The sequence below is a fragment of the Somniosus microcephalus genome, chromosome 15, assembly GCF_052327205.1.
Source record: "Somniosus microcephalus isolate GS21.2 chromosome 15, FLI_Smic_1.0, whole genome shotgun sequence".
NCBI classification, from domain to species: Eukaryota; Metazoa; Chordata; class Chondrichthyes; order Squaliformes; family Somniosidae; genus Somniosus; species Somniosus microcephalus.
Genome location: NC_141001.1, coordinates 104,392,776 through 104,406,545, shown reverse-complemented (window position 1 = coordinate 104,406,545; position 13,770 = coordinate 104,392,776). Strand labels below are relative to the sequence as shown.

The 13,770-nt window shown below is 42.1% G+C and overlaps 1 protein-coding gene across 16 annotated transcripts in view; it reads right to left on the bottom strand.

Annotated features, from left to right (window-relative positions):
* LOC147107127 (liprin-alpha-1-like) overlaps nucleotides 1–13,770 on the bottom strand; it is a 166,528-nt gene that overhangs the window by 74,770 nt on the left and 77,988 nt on the right. For 15 of the 16 annotated variants that reach the window (XM_086008214.1, XM_086008202.1, XM_086008206.1 and 12 more), the window contains exons 2-8: nucleotides 10,197–10,298; nucleotides 8,779–8,943; nucleotides 4,950–5,024; nucleotides 4,299–4,406; nucleotides 3,113–3,334; nucleotides 2,263–2,409; nucleotides 291–425 (exon numbers count right to left, since the gene is read on the bottom strand). In XM_086008214.1, coding sequence (XP_085864340.1) covers nucleotides 291–425; nucleotides 2,263–2,409; nucleotides 3,113–3,334; nucleotides 4,299–4,406; nucleotides 4,950–5,024; nucleotides 8,779–8,943; nucleotides 10,197–10,298 — 954 coding nt within the window. Of the gene's footprint in view, nucleotides 1–290; nucleotides 426–2,262; nucleotides 2,410–3,112; nucleotides 3,335–4,298; nucleotides 4,407–4,949; nucleotides 5,025–5,621; nucleotides 8,699–8,778; nucleotides 8,944–10,196; nucleotides 10,299–13,770 lie in introns of those variants that run through there. The other variant, XM_086008215.1, reaches the window with a different exon arrangement.

Sequence of the window (13,770 nt, the reverse complement as noted above, 5' to 3'; positions counted from 1 at the left end):
CTCTGAAATGTCATCGTTTCCATCACGGCTAAATATTTCTTTTTTTAAAAAGGTGAAAATCCCAATACAGCTCCTAGATTTTGAATTTTCAAAGTTCATTACTCAACATTATTATGTATATATAACAGGTTATAAAATGCATTAAAAACTGATCATCCTGTTTATATGGTGCTGTTTTAAGATTGGACATCATCTTTGGGAGACAGTATTCTGCTTATTTGATTCACTTTCATTCTGTGATCTAAACATGGTCTATAAGCTTAAAGCCCACTGGAGATTTCATGTCCTACCTTTGTAAGTGCTGCCACTCTCTGTGCCAACTCTGCTTCTACTTCTGGTAGTGTTTCTGCCTTTCTGAGAGTTTGCTGCAGCTTTTGTTCAGCTAGTTCCAGCCGTTCTTGCAACTGACGATTCTTCTCTTCACTCTACATTTTCAATTTTAAAGGATTATTAGCATTTAGTCATCTCAACTTCAGAATAAGTTAGAGAATTCTTTACAGCATTACACTAATTCACTTCCATTTAGATTGGATAAAACCCAAGTGCTGAAGCAAAGGGAGAGCGAGGCGTGCGGTAGATCGGGTAATGGCACTTCAATGTTTGTCAGCCTTGCTTAGTGGTGAGCATTCTCATCTGAGTCAGAAGGTTGTGGTTTCAAGCCCCATGCCAGGACTTGAGCACATAGTCCAAGCTGAAACTTCAGTAGTATTGAGGGATTGCAAGATGCACTACCATTAAACCGAGATATCAAACTAAGACCCCGTTACCCCCCTCTGGTGGACATAAAAGATTCCATGTCACTATTCGAAGAACAGGGAGTTCTTCCAGTGCCCTGGCCAACTCTCCACTCTATAATGCACCAGCTGCTTCCACCCAACCCCCTTTGTTGGATGGAGAATTGTTGTCTTTTCCCATATATAAAACAAAACAGACCACCTTCATCATGCATTGGTTGAGTTTGGTTAACTCTACTGCACCACAGCAGATTTTTACTCAAAGCAGAAAGTGTAGAATAAAAGAGTTGAGCCTTTATTCAGAGTTGAGCCCGAGATACAGCAACAGTGAATTATATTGTAATCATAATTAAATATATAGCATCACAATACACAAGAAACTACTTTATTTCAGAAGTGTTCAGCAGTCCTCTAAGGGTTAAGCCTCCAGTGCAATATTAACAGTAGCTCATTTTATGATTAGTTCCACTTGCTTAGCAGTAAAACTGCAGGCTTGCTAGAGATCAGACAGAGATGCATTTCAATATTTCTGGGCACACCTACAATTTTCAATGTACATAGAAAATGCTGAACAGCTTCTGTAAAGAGAAAAAATAATTATTGACATTTCAGGTGTGTATCTTTTCATCAGAATCTCTGATAAAGGCAACACACCCAAAACACCAATGGCCTTTTAAAAAATCTTTATTGATGCGGACTGATCAGTTGTGCATGCCCATCATTTTTTTTGCTTTATTTCCAGCTTTTTCTTTTAATCTTAGTCTATGGTCAAAAGAAAGGGAAAGTTATACGGCGAGTCACCTGTCAATTTTTAGCTTGACTAAAATTTGGTGAAGCAGTTTTAAATTACTGTCAAATTTGTGTTCAGTCGACTGACCAACAGACCCCATTACAAAATTTAAAAATCCTTCAATATAAATGCAAAAGTACAAGACAGTAAAAAAAAAAACACATTTCCAGTAAGGGACAAAGATGTGTTTAAATTTAATTACTCATACAATATCTAGTGTGAAATTATAGCACTGCAGCAAGCATTTAGATATAAAGTTAACACTAAAAAGCCCTGAATCTGCATTTGTCCATAGAAATTTATATTCTATTCCTTTCAGTGCTCAAACACATGCTGATGACTTTTGAAAAACTGTCTAAATAAATTAACTGGATCTATTTGCGTAGGGTTCCAAAACTTAAGCCAAAAAGCCAGGGGCCCATCTTGTCGTAAATGAAAACTGACAGCATTCTTCTTCCTAATATTCAGTTAGAAAGAGCAGCTGGAGCCTAATGTTTGTTCCAGTATTGAAACAGCTGTATTTGTGTATTTAAGGTTGCGCACAGAAATAATTATTTGCTTATCACCTTCAGCCTCAAATTAACTTCTGGGTATAAAGTCATTATATTGTTTCAAACATGCAGCATCCTCATTTTGAGCACTATTCCATATCATTTGGTCTTCCCTCAATGTTTTATTATAAACAGATAGAAACACAGTATAATCTGAGAGCACTTCATTTTTAATTTATACAAGTACCTGTATGTACATAGCATCTTTATTGGCAAGTTCATTTTCAAGTTTATCATTGAGATCGTGTACAGATGTGGATTCACGTTGTGCATTGAGGTAGCGTTTTTCAAGAGTTGTTATTCTTTCCTCCATATCATCTTTCTGGGCCATAGCCTATTACGATTAGAACATGCATGAGAAACAGTCATTGCTCTTTCACCAACCCCACCCACCCCCCAAACCTCCTCCGGTAAAAACAAAAATCAGCGCTAAAATGAATATCTTTCTGTATTATTTCTTTAAAAAAACTTCGTAAAAATCACAAGCAAATTTCTGAAGACTTTGCTAAAATTTCAGATTTTCTAAATCTGTCATGCAAATGTCAATGCTCACTACTTTTCCTCAGTTCATATGGAACCAATGCTTTCTCCTCTCATCTTCCCCCCCACCCTGCCATATTACCGTAACTTCATACCGAGTCATGGAGCATTCGAAGCATGGTCAATATTACATAAATAACCATTTGGGCTTTCTAACTTGTAATCCTTTAATACGCACTATAACATGGTGCTCATCCAGCAGCCCAACGGAAAAAGAAATAGCCAACACTCCTTCCAGTGGTAGGAGGCCAAAACCAACATTAGATGGTTAAGCGAGCTTCTGTCACATTGCCAGTTTGTTAAATAGTCACAAAGAATTGCATTTATAATAACTAGTTGCTTCCTACAATATACTGTTTGGTCAATGCAGTAATGCTGTTCTTTAATTACATTCAAATTTTGCAAAACATACTCCTAGAAATCTATATAAATCCATTATGTTTGAGCTGGGTAATTCACACAGCTGTTTTACAGTAACTTTACCTTAGTATTCTTACCTCACGCAAGTCCCTCTGAAGTTTAGTGTTTATTTCCTCAGACTTAATCAAGTCTTTACGGGCTGTATCCAGATCTTCTTCAAGCTCTGACACCCTATTAGAGAGAGCAGCCAGTCGATCCTTTACCTGCCCATGCTCCTTGTTTTGTTTATCTATCGTCTCCTGAAGCTCTATTACTTTAATCAAATCTTCATCATGGCTTATGGAACTATTAGAAAATCTCTAAAATAAAATACAAAGATCTTCAATGAAATGTATTAATAGTACACAATTGCAACCTTTTTAAAAGGACAAAGCTGATCTAATTCCCCACCTACGAAAAATGTTAAAAACGTGGTGATGAGAATATCTATATATAGAAAGAGTAGCAAGTGATATTTGCTGAACTAGATTGTGGAATTGATCTGTGTTCTCAAGGCCACTGAATGAGATGGTCTGGTTCTAATCTCATAAATTGCCTTGCATGTGGTGTCACCAATATGGCTGCTGTCAAGAGTTCCAGGATCCAAGTGAAAAACTGGGTCTGAATGCAGCCCTTTGTCTGGAGGGAGAGTTATTCAAGCTATAGTCCTGACCAAGTTCCCGCTAAGCTGCGCAGCGGTCTGAAGGTCCCGCACAGGCTGCTCACCAGCTTTTCAATGGAAATAACCGCGCACGTGTGAAAATTTGAATGGGTCACACAGCTAGTTAAAGGCACCGTGCACAAAATTTTTTTACAGGGAACATTGGTCCTGACGCAAACTTAGTGGCAGTCAAGCTATGCATTAAGTGTTGCCTGGAACTAAAAATCTATGAAGGACAGACTGCGTACTAGCTCAAGCTGAGTTTTCTCATCCCCATTCTGCCCGCTCCCTCCCCACCACTTATTCATTTGTATCTGGAGGTTAAATAAATCAACATATTTTTGTATGCCACCAACCAAAGGCCCCTTTACATACCAGTGAAGCATTGTCCACATGTGCATCACTATTCCATGATACCAGGCAAACCTGTAATGAAACCTCAGGCTTTGAACTATGGTAATAAACTACTCCCCTTCATTCCTGCAGTGCAAGAGATCATTCCTATGTACTAATTAAATTACAACTTTTAAATCATTCCCATGTATCTATTAGTCCACGATATGATTAATTACAGGAAGTAAATACAAAATGCAGCATAAAAATCTATGTTCAAGAACTCATACCATGCCATTTGTGCTTGGTATATTATCACTGTCACGATTTCCATCTTCTAATGCATCTGTTACACCTTTCTTCGGAGTATGTGTATTTTGCTCTTTAAATAATGAGATCTGAAACAAATTATGAAGTTAAATTGGATACTCAAAATGAGCACTTTTAAAAAATTCTGTAATTTCAAAATAAAGCTTTCAGCTATAAATACATTCGTTGCCAAGGTAGAGGTTGGAAAACTTAGCAATTGTGCATCTCAAAATAAAAGCTCTTACTTGGAGGGCAATATAGCCTCTAACGTTTTATTTTCAGTCAGCACTCGGCTCTGGATCCTGTATCATTTCTAAGCACTGAACTTGAAAATGGAAATGGGCCAATGGCTGTGATCCCCCCAATACATGCCGAGATTAGAATTTAATGCGTCCGACAGAGAAGCTTAAACCTCAGTAACTACTCAAAGGAAGGCTCACAAACACAACTTGTGATCCTGCCACTGCAGTATCCCACCAAGTGCATCATTCCTGCACATTTCCTCAAGTTTGTACATTTTACTTTGCTACATTCTAAATTGTGATCTAAAGAAATTGTTGCCAATACAATAGGAATATAGCAGTGTCACAGTTAAGTAGATTAGTCCAGGAATGCTCAACATAAATACCTACCTCTTTCTCTCTAACTAGTATTTCTTCTTCTAACGCACTAACTCTTTCTAGTGCTACTCGTAACCGCTCTCGTACCTAGAAAACAGCAACAAAATTCATAGGACAAGTTAACATTTTATATACACATTACAATAAAGGTTTCAACTCTAACTGGATTACTCACGCCTCACTAAAGTTGGTTTCCCAATTTTTTGCCCGGGGTAGGGAGGGACAGGGGAAATTAAAAAGTGTGATGTGCAATTTTTACTAAGATTTCCAGAAGAATTAAAATATTATTATATGACAGACTACTGCAACTGTTTCTTTAAGTTAGTCAACAGTGGGTGGCCTCAAGTTATAGGAAAAGACTAGTTCAAAACTCTTGCATTAAAGCTGTCTAACACCAAGTCCCACTTGCCCATTACCTTGTTCTCACTGCCCTACGACAACTCCCTCCATCCCCAGGACAAATTAAAAAAAAAAAAAAATCTTCATCCTTGTCGTTAAATCCCTCCATATATACTCCCCCCCCCCCCCCCCTATAGAATACTCCATTCCTCCGATTCTGGGCTTCTGTGCATCCCCTGCATTTGTTCACCCACAATTAACAGCAGAAACTTCTGCTGAAACAGCTGCATTGTATATTTAAGGTTACACCATTGTGTAATGGCTCAATAGAAATGATAAACTCACCGCCTCTTTCTGCTCCTTCAAAATCATTCTCAAAACCCATCTTTTCGACTAAGCTTTTGGCGACTCCTTAACCTCTCCCTTCCTGGCTCAGCATCTGTTTTTGCTGTGAAGCACTTTGGGACATTCTTTACAAATGCAAGTTGCTGTTCAAAGCTCGATGGAAATTTTAGTGATTAACATCGACTTTTTCAATTACTTACCAATCAAGCAAGGGATTTAATTCTTTCACTTCAGATTTGATAAGCACATACAAAAATGAAATAGAAACATACTGCTGGTCCTGATTTTGAAACAACTTTTGTTGCTGTGTTACCATAAATCATTACTTACCGAGGCCATGACAAGCTAATGCATACGCAAGCCTTTGGGTTAAAGCAGTTTTTGAACAGAACTGCACAGACATTGGACAGTTTGCTCAATTCATCCATAGACTAACCAGGGCAACAACTGTACTCTCCCAAGTTTATAAAACTAATGTTTGGGGAGGGAGAGAGGGAGGAGAAAAAAAGTTACGAAAGTACATGTAATTCCCAATTACCACTTTATACCTGACCCCACCCCCCAGACAAATATGTAAACGCTATGGATTGAATCAACAGTAACATATTTAGTGCAATAACATAGAAAGACTGTGTGTCACAGTGGCATAGTCAGTCAGAAATGGATGCTGAGCCTAAGATGGGGATATTAGATGGGGTGACCAACAGCTTGGCCAGAGGTGGATTTTAAGGAGGGTCTTAAAGAAGAGGGAAGTGGAGAAATGGACAGGTTCAGAAAAGGAATTCCAAAACTGGATGCACCAGAGGCCAAATTTGGGCAGAGAGAATGTTTGGGGTGGGGGTGGGGGGCGGGCTGCATGGCTGGAAGAAGTTACAGATAGAGGAGCAAGGCCACAACAGGATCTAAACATAAGGATCAGGAACAAGGCACCAATTTGATTCCAATTTGTCATTTTGGTAAAAAAAAAACAAAAGCTGAATCAAATTAGCATGCAGGAAGATCAAACCCAAGGGTTACTGAAGACCAGAGGCCAATTCACAGGCACATGTAGTTCAGCCTGTATAGAAGTGCCAACTCTGCAATTTCTGTTCCCAATAGCAAAATGAAAGTGCAAAGCCAGCACAGATTGAAAAAAGAAATTTCTGCATCTACAGATATTTTTTATTTTTAAAAGCTTAACACCAACTGTATTTATATAGCACCTTTAACGTCACCGGAGTATTATAGGACAAAAATTTGACACCGAGCCACATAAGGAGAAATTAGGGCAGAGTGGTCAAAGAGGTAGGTTTTAAGGAGCGTCTTAAAGGAGGAAAGAGAGGTAGAGAGGCGGAGAGGTTTAGGGAGGGAAATTCCGGAGCTTAGGGCCTAGGCAACAGAAGGCACGGCCACCAATGGTTGAGCGATTATAATCAGGGATGCTCAAGAGGGCAGAATTAGAGGAGCGCAGGTATCTCGGGGTTGGGGGGCTGGAAGAGATTAGAGATAGGGACATAGACACATAGAAGAAACATAGAAGCTAGGAGCAGGAGTAGGCCATTCGGCCCCTCGAGCCTGCTCCGCCATTCAATGAGATCATGGCTGATCATCCAAGTTCAGTACCCTGTCCCTGCTTTCTCCCCATATCCCTTCAGCCTTAAGAAATATATCTAACTCCTTCTTGAATAGATTTAATGAATTGGCCTCAACTGCCTTCTGTGGTAGAGAATTCCACAGGTTCACCACTCTCTGGGTGAAGAAATTCCTCGTCTCAGTCCTAAATGGCTTACCCCTTATCCTTAGACTGTGACCCCTGGTTCTGGACTCCCCACCATCGGGAACATCCTTCCTGCATCTAGTCTGTCTAGTCCTGTTAGAATTTTATAAGTTTCAATGAGATCCCCTCCCATTCTTCTAAACTCCAGCGAATATAAGCCCAATCGACCCAATCTCTCCTCATACGTCATTCCTGCCACCCCAGGTATCAGTCTGATGAATCTTCGCTGCACTCCCTCCATGGCAAGAACATCCTTCCTCAGATAAGGCGGGCGAGGCCATGGAGGGATTTGAAAACTTTATGCCTTTGCCACCCCAAATGTAAATGATGAAACTGCAAAAATACAATGCTCCTGTGCTATTACTATCCAACAACAACTTGCCTTTATATAGCACCTTTAACATAGTAAAACATCCCAAGCCACGTCACAGGAGCGCAATCACACAAAAACAGAAACCAAGCCAAACAAAATGACATTAGGATAGGTGACCAAAAGCTGGTCAAAGAGGTAAGTTTTAAGCAGCGTCAAAGGAGAGAGAGATGAAGAGGCGGCAAAGTTTAGGGAAGGAATTTCAGGGTTTAGGAAGGCACAGCTGCCAATGGTGGGGCGAAGGAAGTGGGGGATGCACAAGAGGACAGAGTTGGAGGAACGCAGAATCCTTGGAAGGTTGCGGGGCTGGAGGAGGTTACAGAGATAGAGAGGGGCGAGGCCCACAGAGGGATTTGAATAAGAGAATGAAAATTTAAAAAAATTCTCCGCTGGACCGGGAGCCAATGCAAGTCAGCGAGCAGATGGGTGATGGGTGAACGGGGCTTGGTGTGAGTTAGGATACGGGCAGCAGAGTTTTTGATGAGCTTAAGTTTATGAAGGGTGCAAGATGCGAGGCCGATCAGGGCAGCATTGGAAGAGTTGAGTCTGGAGGTAACAAAAGCATGGATGAGGACTTCAACAGCAGATGGACTAAAACATTAGAGAGAAATCTTCCAACATTCCCGAGAAATCTTCCAACATTCCCAGACCGTAAGGGGGGGAAAAAAATCCTAGTTTTTTTTCCTCCCTCCCCTTTCTCACCCCTCAGCACTGACAGAATGCATGTCCTGTTTTTGACTAATTGATAAAAGGTGCACAGGTGCTCCTGGTTAACTTGCCCTCCACTTCTGTTCTCTCCTTCCCCCTTCCCGCTGCTGACTGATAGGATCTCAGAATCAGCAGCCCACGCATCAAAATATTTGACTGAAGATTTAGAGCCTATAGAAGCTTATTCACTTTCAGATCAATTGTAGAAAATAAGATATTGTCTGAGCATCCTCTTGACTCATCACAATCTGAGCTACCAGGAAAAGCAAACCACATCGTGAAATTTACTGTCTGGAACAATTTGATATACAGAAATACAATACCTTTTCATCTAAAGCTTTGTGGTGTTCAAATAATGATTTGAGTGCTTTGAGAACTTCTACTTCACTAGATACACCTGCTGGTGATTGAGCTTGCCTCTTTACTACTGTCATTCTGAGGGACCGTTCATGTCTGGAAACGAGACATTCAAGGTGTTCTAAAAGCAGCTACAAAACAAACAACAAAAATTAGACTGATACAATATTTAATCATTTTCCAAATATACTACTCTCAGTATTAGTGTTGCAGTAGAAACATAAGTCTCAGAATCTATTTGTCTCAAGGAATTATTAAAACTGTTACAATTATAATGATCTAATTTTGTTGGTTCCCCCGGCATGAATTAAATGCATTCACAGGCTAGATCACACACACGCACGCCTCTTCACCACTGGCTCCTGGATTGACAGCAATTAGGACAAAGAACTGAGGTAACAGCAGGAGCACACCCTCGAGAGCTTTCCCTCCGGCCCTGAAAGCAGCTCCAGATGCCAGCAGCTTTCTCATACCTTGCACAGGTTGCTATTATTCATCTGTTGGGGGGGGGGGGGGGGGGGAAAGAGAATCCGGCAACATATGCATTGCAGCAGGGCTCACTGGATCAAGAAGATTACCACCTCTTCAGCTCGACTACTTGGAAGTCAAATATCGTGTCCACACTACAGCATCTGCTCAGATCAGCTCACTCAGCACAAAGCAGAGATGGCATCTGGAGGTTTTCTGATCTGCATGTCTCAGTATCACACCACAAATCACATTTAACCGCTAAGTTGTGGTTATCCGGCAGTGTGTGGGTTTTTTTGGAATGCTGGAGCATTGCATTGGCAGCTAGAAAGGAATTCTCAAAGTACTGCAGTTAAATTACCCTATTTGACACACTTGTACTTGCACAACTATTTCAATTAGTTGACAAACTGGAAAATATCCGGGAGAATTTTCAGCCAATAAATATTTGTGCAGTTCCGAGCCTTGAAAAGAAGTAGCCACACAGTTCTATAAATGAAAGTCTTTTCAATCTCGCAATAAATTTGCTTTGGCCTCTTCCCAAGCAGAATTGCCACTTCATTAGGTTCCCAAGTCCAAACACAAACACTCTTTACAGCACTTAACCTTAGCTTCCAGGGTCAGACAATGCTTACGAGGTGGGGAAAGGGGGGAGAAGAGGTAAAATGCCAGAAGCCGAGTCTACCCAACAAATAACATTTCACTTTCAGTCTGGGAAATGTAGAAATAATAAGGAACTTACCCACCTTGTGACAAATAAAATCAAAAAAACTTCTTTACTTATAAAAAGAAGTAAATTTGACATAAAATACTACAGAACTTGTAGGGCCTACAAATGGCAGCCTCTAGTACAGTTGTTGCTTCATTTAATTTGCATTAACTAATGGTATATTTTGAACACTTGTAGTTCACTTACCCGAGTATTATTTCTTTCTGCTTTCAGTTCAGAAATTTCTTCTTCTCGTTCCAGCAGATGCTCTCTGCATATGTTTAATTCTTTTGTAAGTGCTGCAAACTCCTGGAAAAAGAAATAAGGAACCGTTTAAAATTGTCGGCACTCACTGCTTAAAAGGCACCACAAACCAGAAGAATCTCGTCCTCTTTCTCCGCCCCCCACCGCAAGTATTTTACTTCCTTGTACTTGTTCACATTGTCCAGATTACCATTTACACCTAATGCAAGGCCACCCTTTGGTCTGCTTGTTACTTACTAGAAAAGGGCGACTGGTCTTGGCCAACGGAAATGGCAGATCAAATATATGACTGAGTCAACTGTAATCAATAAACTACTATAAACGGTACAAGATTGATAGCTCTGCTCAGAAAGGGACTTGCATCATTTTGTACCGATGATTTTATACACATGCTCATTGTTTCCCCCACCCCTGAATTCCCTATCCTCCTCTCCTGTAGATGTTAATTCCTTGCTGGGGAATAATGCCGGGGTGTCAGCAGCCCTTCAGCATTTCATCCTTCGTTGAGGCTAAACAGTGAACGTCAACAAACTACGCGGCTATCACAGCCAAGCGAAACCTTATGCTCACCTGACATGCACAACTTAAACATCCCAAGCTGGGCATCATATACTAATAATACTCCAGTATGATTTGGACAGGTTGGGTGATTGCATCTGCCATGCATCTGCCCAATGTGGATAAATGCGAGGTTGTCCACTTTGGTGGCAAAAACAGGAAGGCAGATTATTATCTGAACGGCAATAGATTGGGAGAAGGGGAAGTGCAACGAGGCCTGGGTGTCCTTGTGCACCAGTTGCTGAAGGTAAGCATGCAGGTGCAGCAGGCGGTTAAGAAGGCAAATGGTATGCTGGCCTTCGTAGCGAGAGGGTTTGAGTACAGGAACAAGGATGTCTTGCTGCAGTTGTACAGGGCCTTGGTGAGACCACACCTTGAGTATTGTGTGCAGTTTTGGTCGCCTTATCTAAGGAAGGATGTTCTTGCCATGGAGGGAGTGCAGCGAAGATTCACCAGACTGATACCTGGGATGGCAGGAATAACGTATGAGGAGAGATTGGGTCGATTGGGCTTATATTCGCTGGAGTTTAGAAGAATGAGAGGGGATCTCATTGAAACTTATAAAATTCTAACAGGACTAGACAGACTAGATGCAGGATGGATGTTCCCAATGGCAGGGGAGTCCAGAACCAGGGGTCACAGTCTAAGGATAAGGGGTAAGCCATTTAGGACTGAGATGAGGAGGAATTTCTTCACCCAGAGAGTGGTGAACCTGTGGAATTCGCTACCACAGAAGGCAGTAGAGGCCAATTCATTAAATATATTCAAGAAGGAGTTACTTAAGGCTAAAGGGATCAAGGGATATGGGGAGAAGGCAGGGACAGGGTACTGAGTTTGGATGATCAACCATGATCTCATTGACTGGCGCAGCAGTCTCGAGGGGCCGAATGGCCTATTCCTGCTCCTATCTTCTATGTTTCTATGTAATCAGGAGCAGGTACCTCTTTCGCACAGGGGCACTGCAGCGAAATGTAGCACCCCTCACTACTGTTCTGGCTGAGATCAGCTTCTCCTCCTCTGCCCCCCCCACCAGCAAAAGAAAACAAAATACAATGAAAAGAAAGACTTGCATTTATATAGTGCCTTTCACAACCACCGAAGGTCCCAAAGCGCTTTACAGCCAATAAAGTGCTTTTAGAAGTGTAGCCACGGTTGTAATGTAGGAAACGCGGCAACCAATTTGCACACAGCAAGCTCCCACAAACAGCAATGTCACAATGACCAGATAATCTGTTTCAGTGATGTTGATTGAGGGATAAATATTGTCCGAGACACCGGGGATAATTCCCCTGCTCTTACATTATGAATATTAGCGAATAAATGCTTAACACACGGATCTGAAATTCCTCTGCTAGTTATCTGAAAATGTAATTTCAGGGCCCATGCATTTTAGGTACTTTGATGTACTAAGAATTACAGCTAAGTTTGCAAGCTAGAAATAGAAAAGTGTTTGAGCATCAAGAAACACATGACAAAAAAACCCATCAGATGTTTGCCTTGTGCAGAAGTTTGGAAGAGAGCCATACCTCGCAGAAGCTGACCCATTTCCTTCAAGTGATATCAGCACACAGTCTGTTGGATAAGACGACAAAAAATGCACCACCAGCTTTTTCACGCTCAGCGGGAAATGCAGATTGATAAATTTCCAAACATTATCCACATTGTTTTCTCATGTGGAGTTGGAGTTGGTCAGAGTTGCAAGATTTTTATTTTATTTTCAGGAGCCAAACTGAAAAAGACCCTCCATGTTACCGAGGACTTGAGCACATAATCTAGGTCGACTCTCCAGTGCCAGGAATATGCTGCACTGTCATAAGTGCCGATTTTTGGGTGAGACTTTAAACCAACATCTTGCAATTATATAGCACCTTTAATGTAGTAAAACGTCCCGCGGTGCTTCAAAGAAGCGTTATCAAAATTTGACACCGAGCCACATGAGGTGGTATTAGGACAGATGACCAAAAGCTTGGTCAAAGAGGTAGGCTTTAAGGAGCATCTTAAAGGAGAGAGGTAGAGGGGTTTAGGGAGAGCTGGTAAAGGCACGGCCACAAATGGTTGAGCGGGGATGTGCAAGAGGCCAGAATTGGAGGAGCGCAGAGATCTTGGAGGGTTGTAGGGCTGGAGGAGGTTACAGAGATAGGGAGGGACGAGGCCATGGAGGGATTTGGAAACAAGGATGAGAATTTTAAAAACAAGGCGTTGCCAGACAATGTAGGTCAGTGAGCACAGGGCACAGAGCCCACTGACTCCCACAGCTACCTGGACTACACTTCCTCTCACCCCGCCTCCTGTAGGGACTCTATTCCATTCTCCCAGTTTCTCTGTCTCCGCCGTATCTGCTCCGACGATGCCACCTTCCACACTAGTGCTTCAGACATGTCTTCCTTTTTCCACAACCGAGGATTCCCCTCTACAGTGGTTGACACGGCCCTCGACCGTGTCAGTTCTATCTCCCGCACTTCTGCCCTCACCCCTACCCCTGCCCCTCCCTCCCGGAACCATGATAGGGTTCCCCTTGTCCTCACCTTTCACCCCACCAGCCTCCACATTCAACGGATCATCCTCCGGCATTTCCGCTACCTCCAAAGTGATCCCACCACCAAACGTATCTTCCCCTCCCCTTTCAGCATTCCGTAGGGACCGCTCCCTCCGAAACACCCTAGTCCACTCCTCTATCACCCCAAACAGCCCTTCCCCTGGCACCTTCCCGTGCAAGCAGAGGAGATGTAACACCTGCCCCTATACCTCCCCCCTTCCCACTGTCCAGGGCCCCAAACACCCCTTCCAGGTGAAACAGCGATTTACTTGTACTTCTCGCAATCTAGTATACTGTATTCGCTGCTCACGATGCGGTCTCCTCTACATTGGGGAGACCAAACGCAGATTGGGTGACCGCTTTGCGGAACACCTCCGTTCAGTCCATAAGGGTGACCCTGAGCTTCCGGTCGCGTGTCATTTT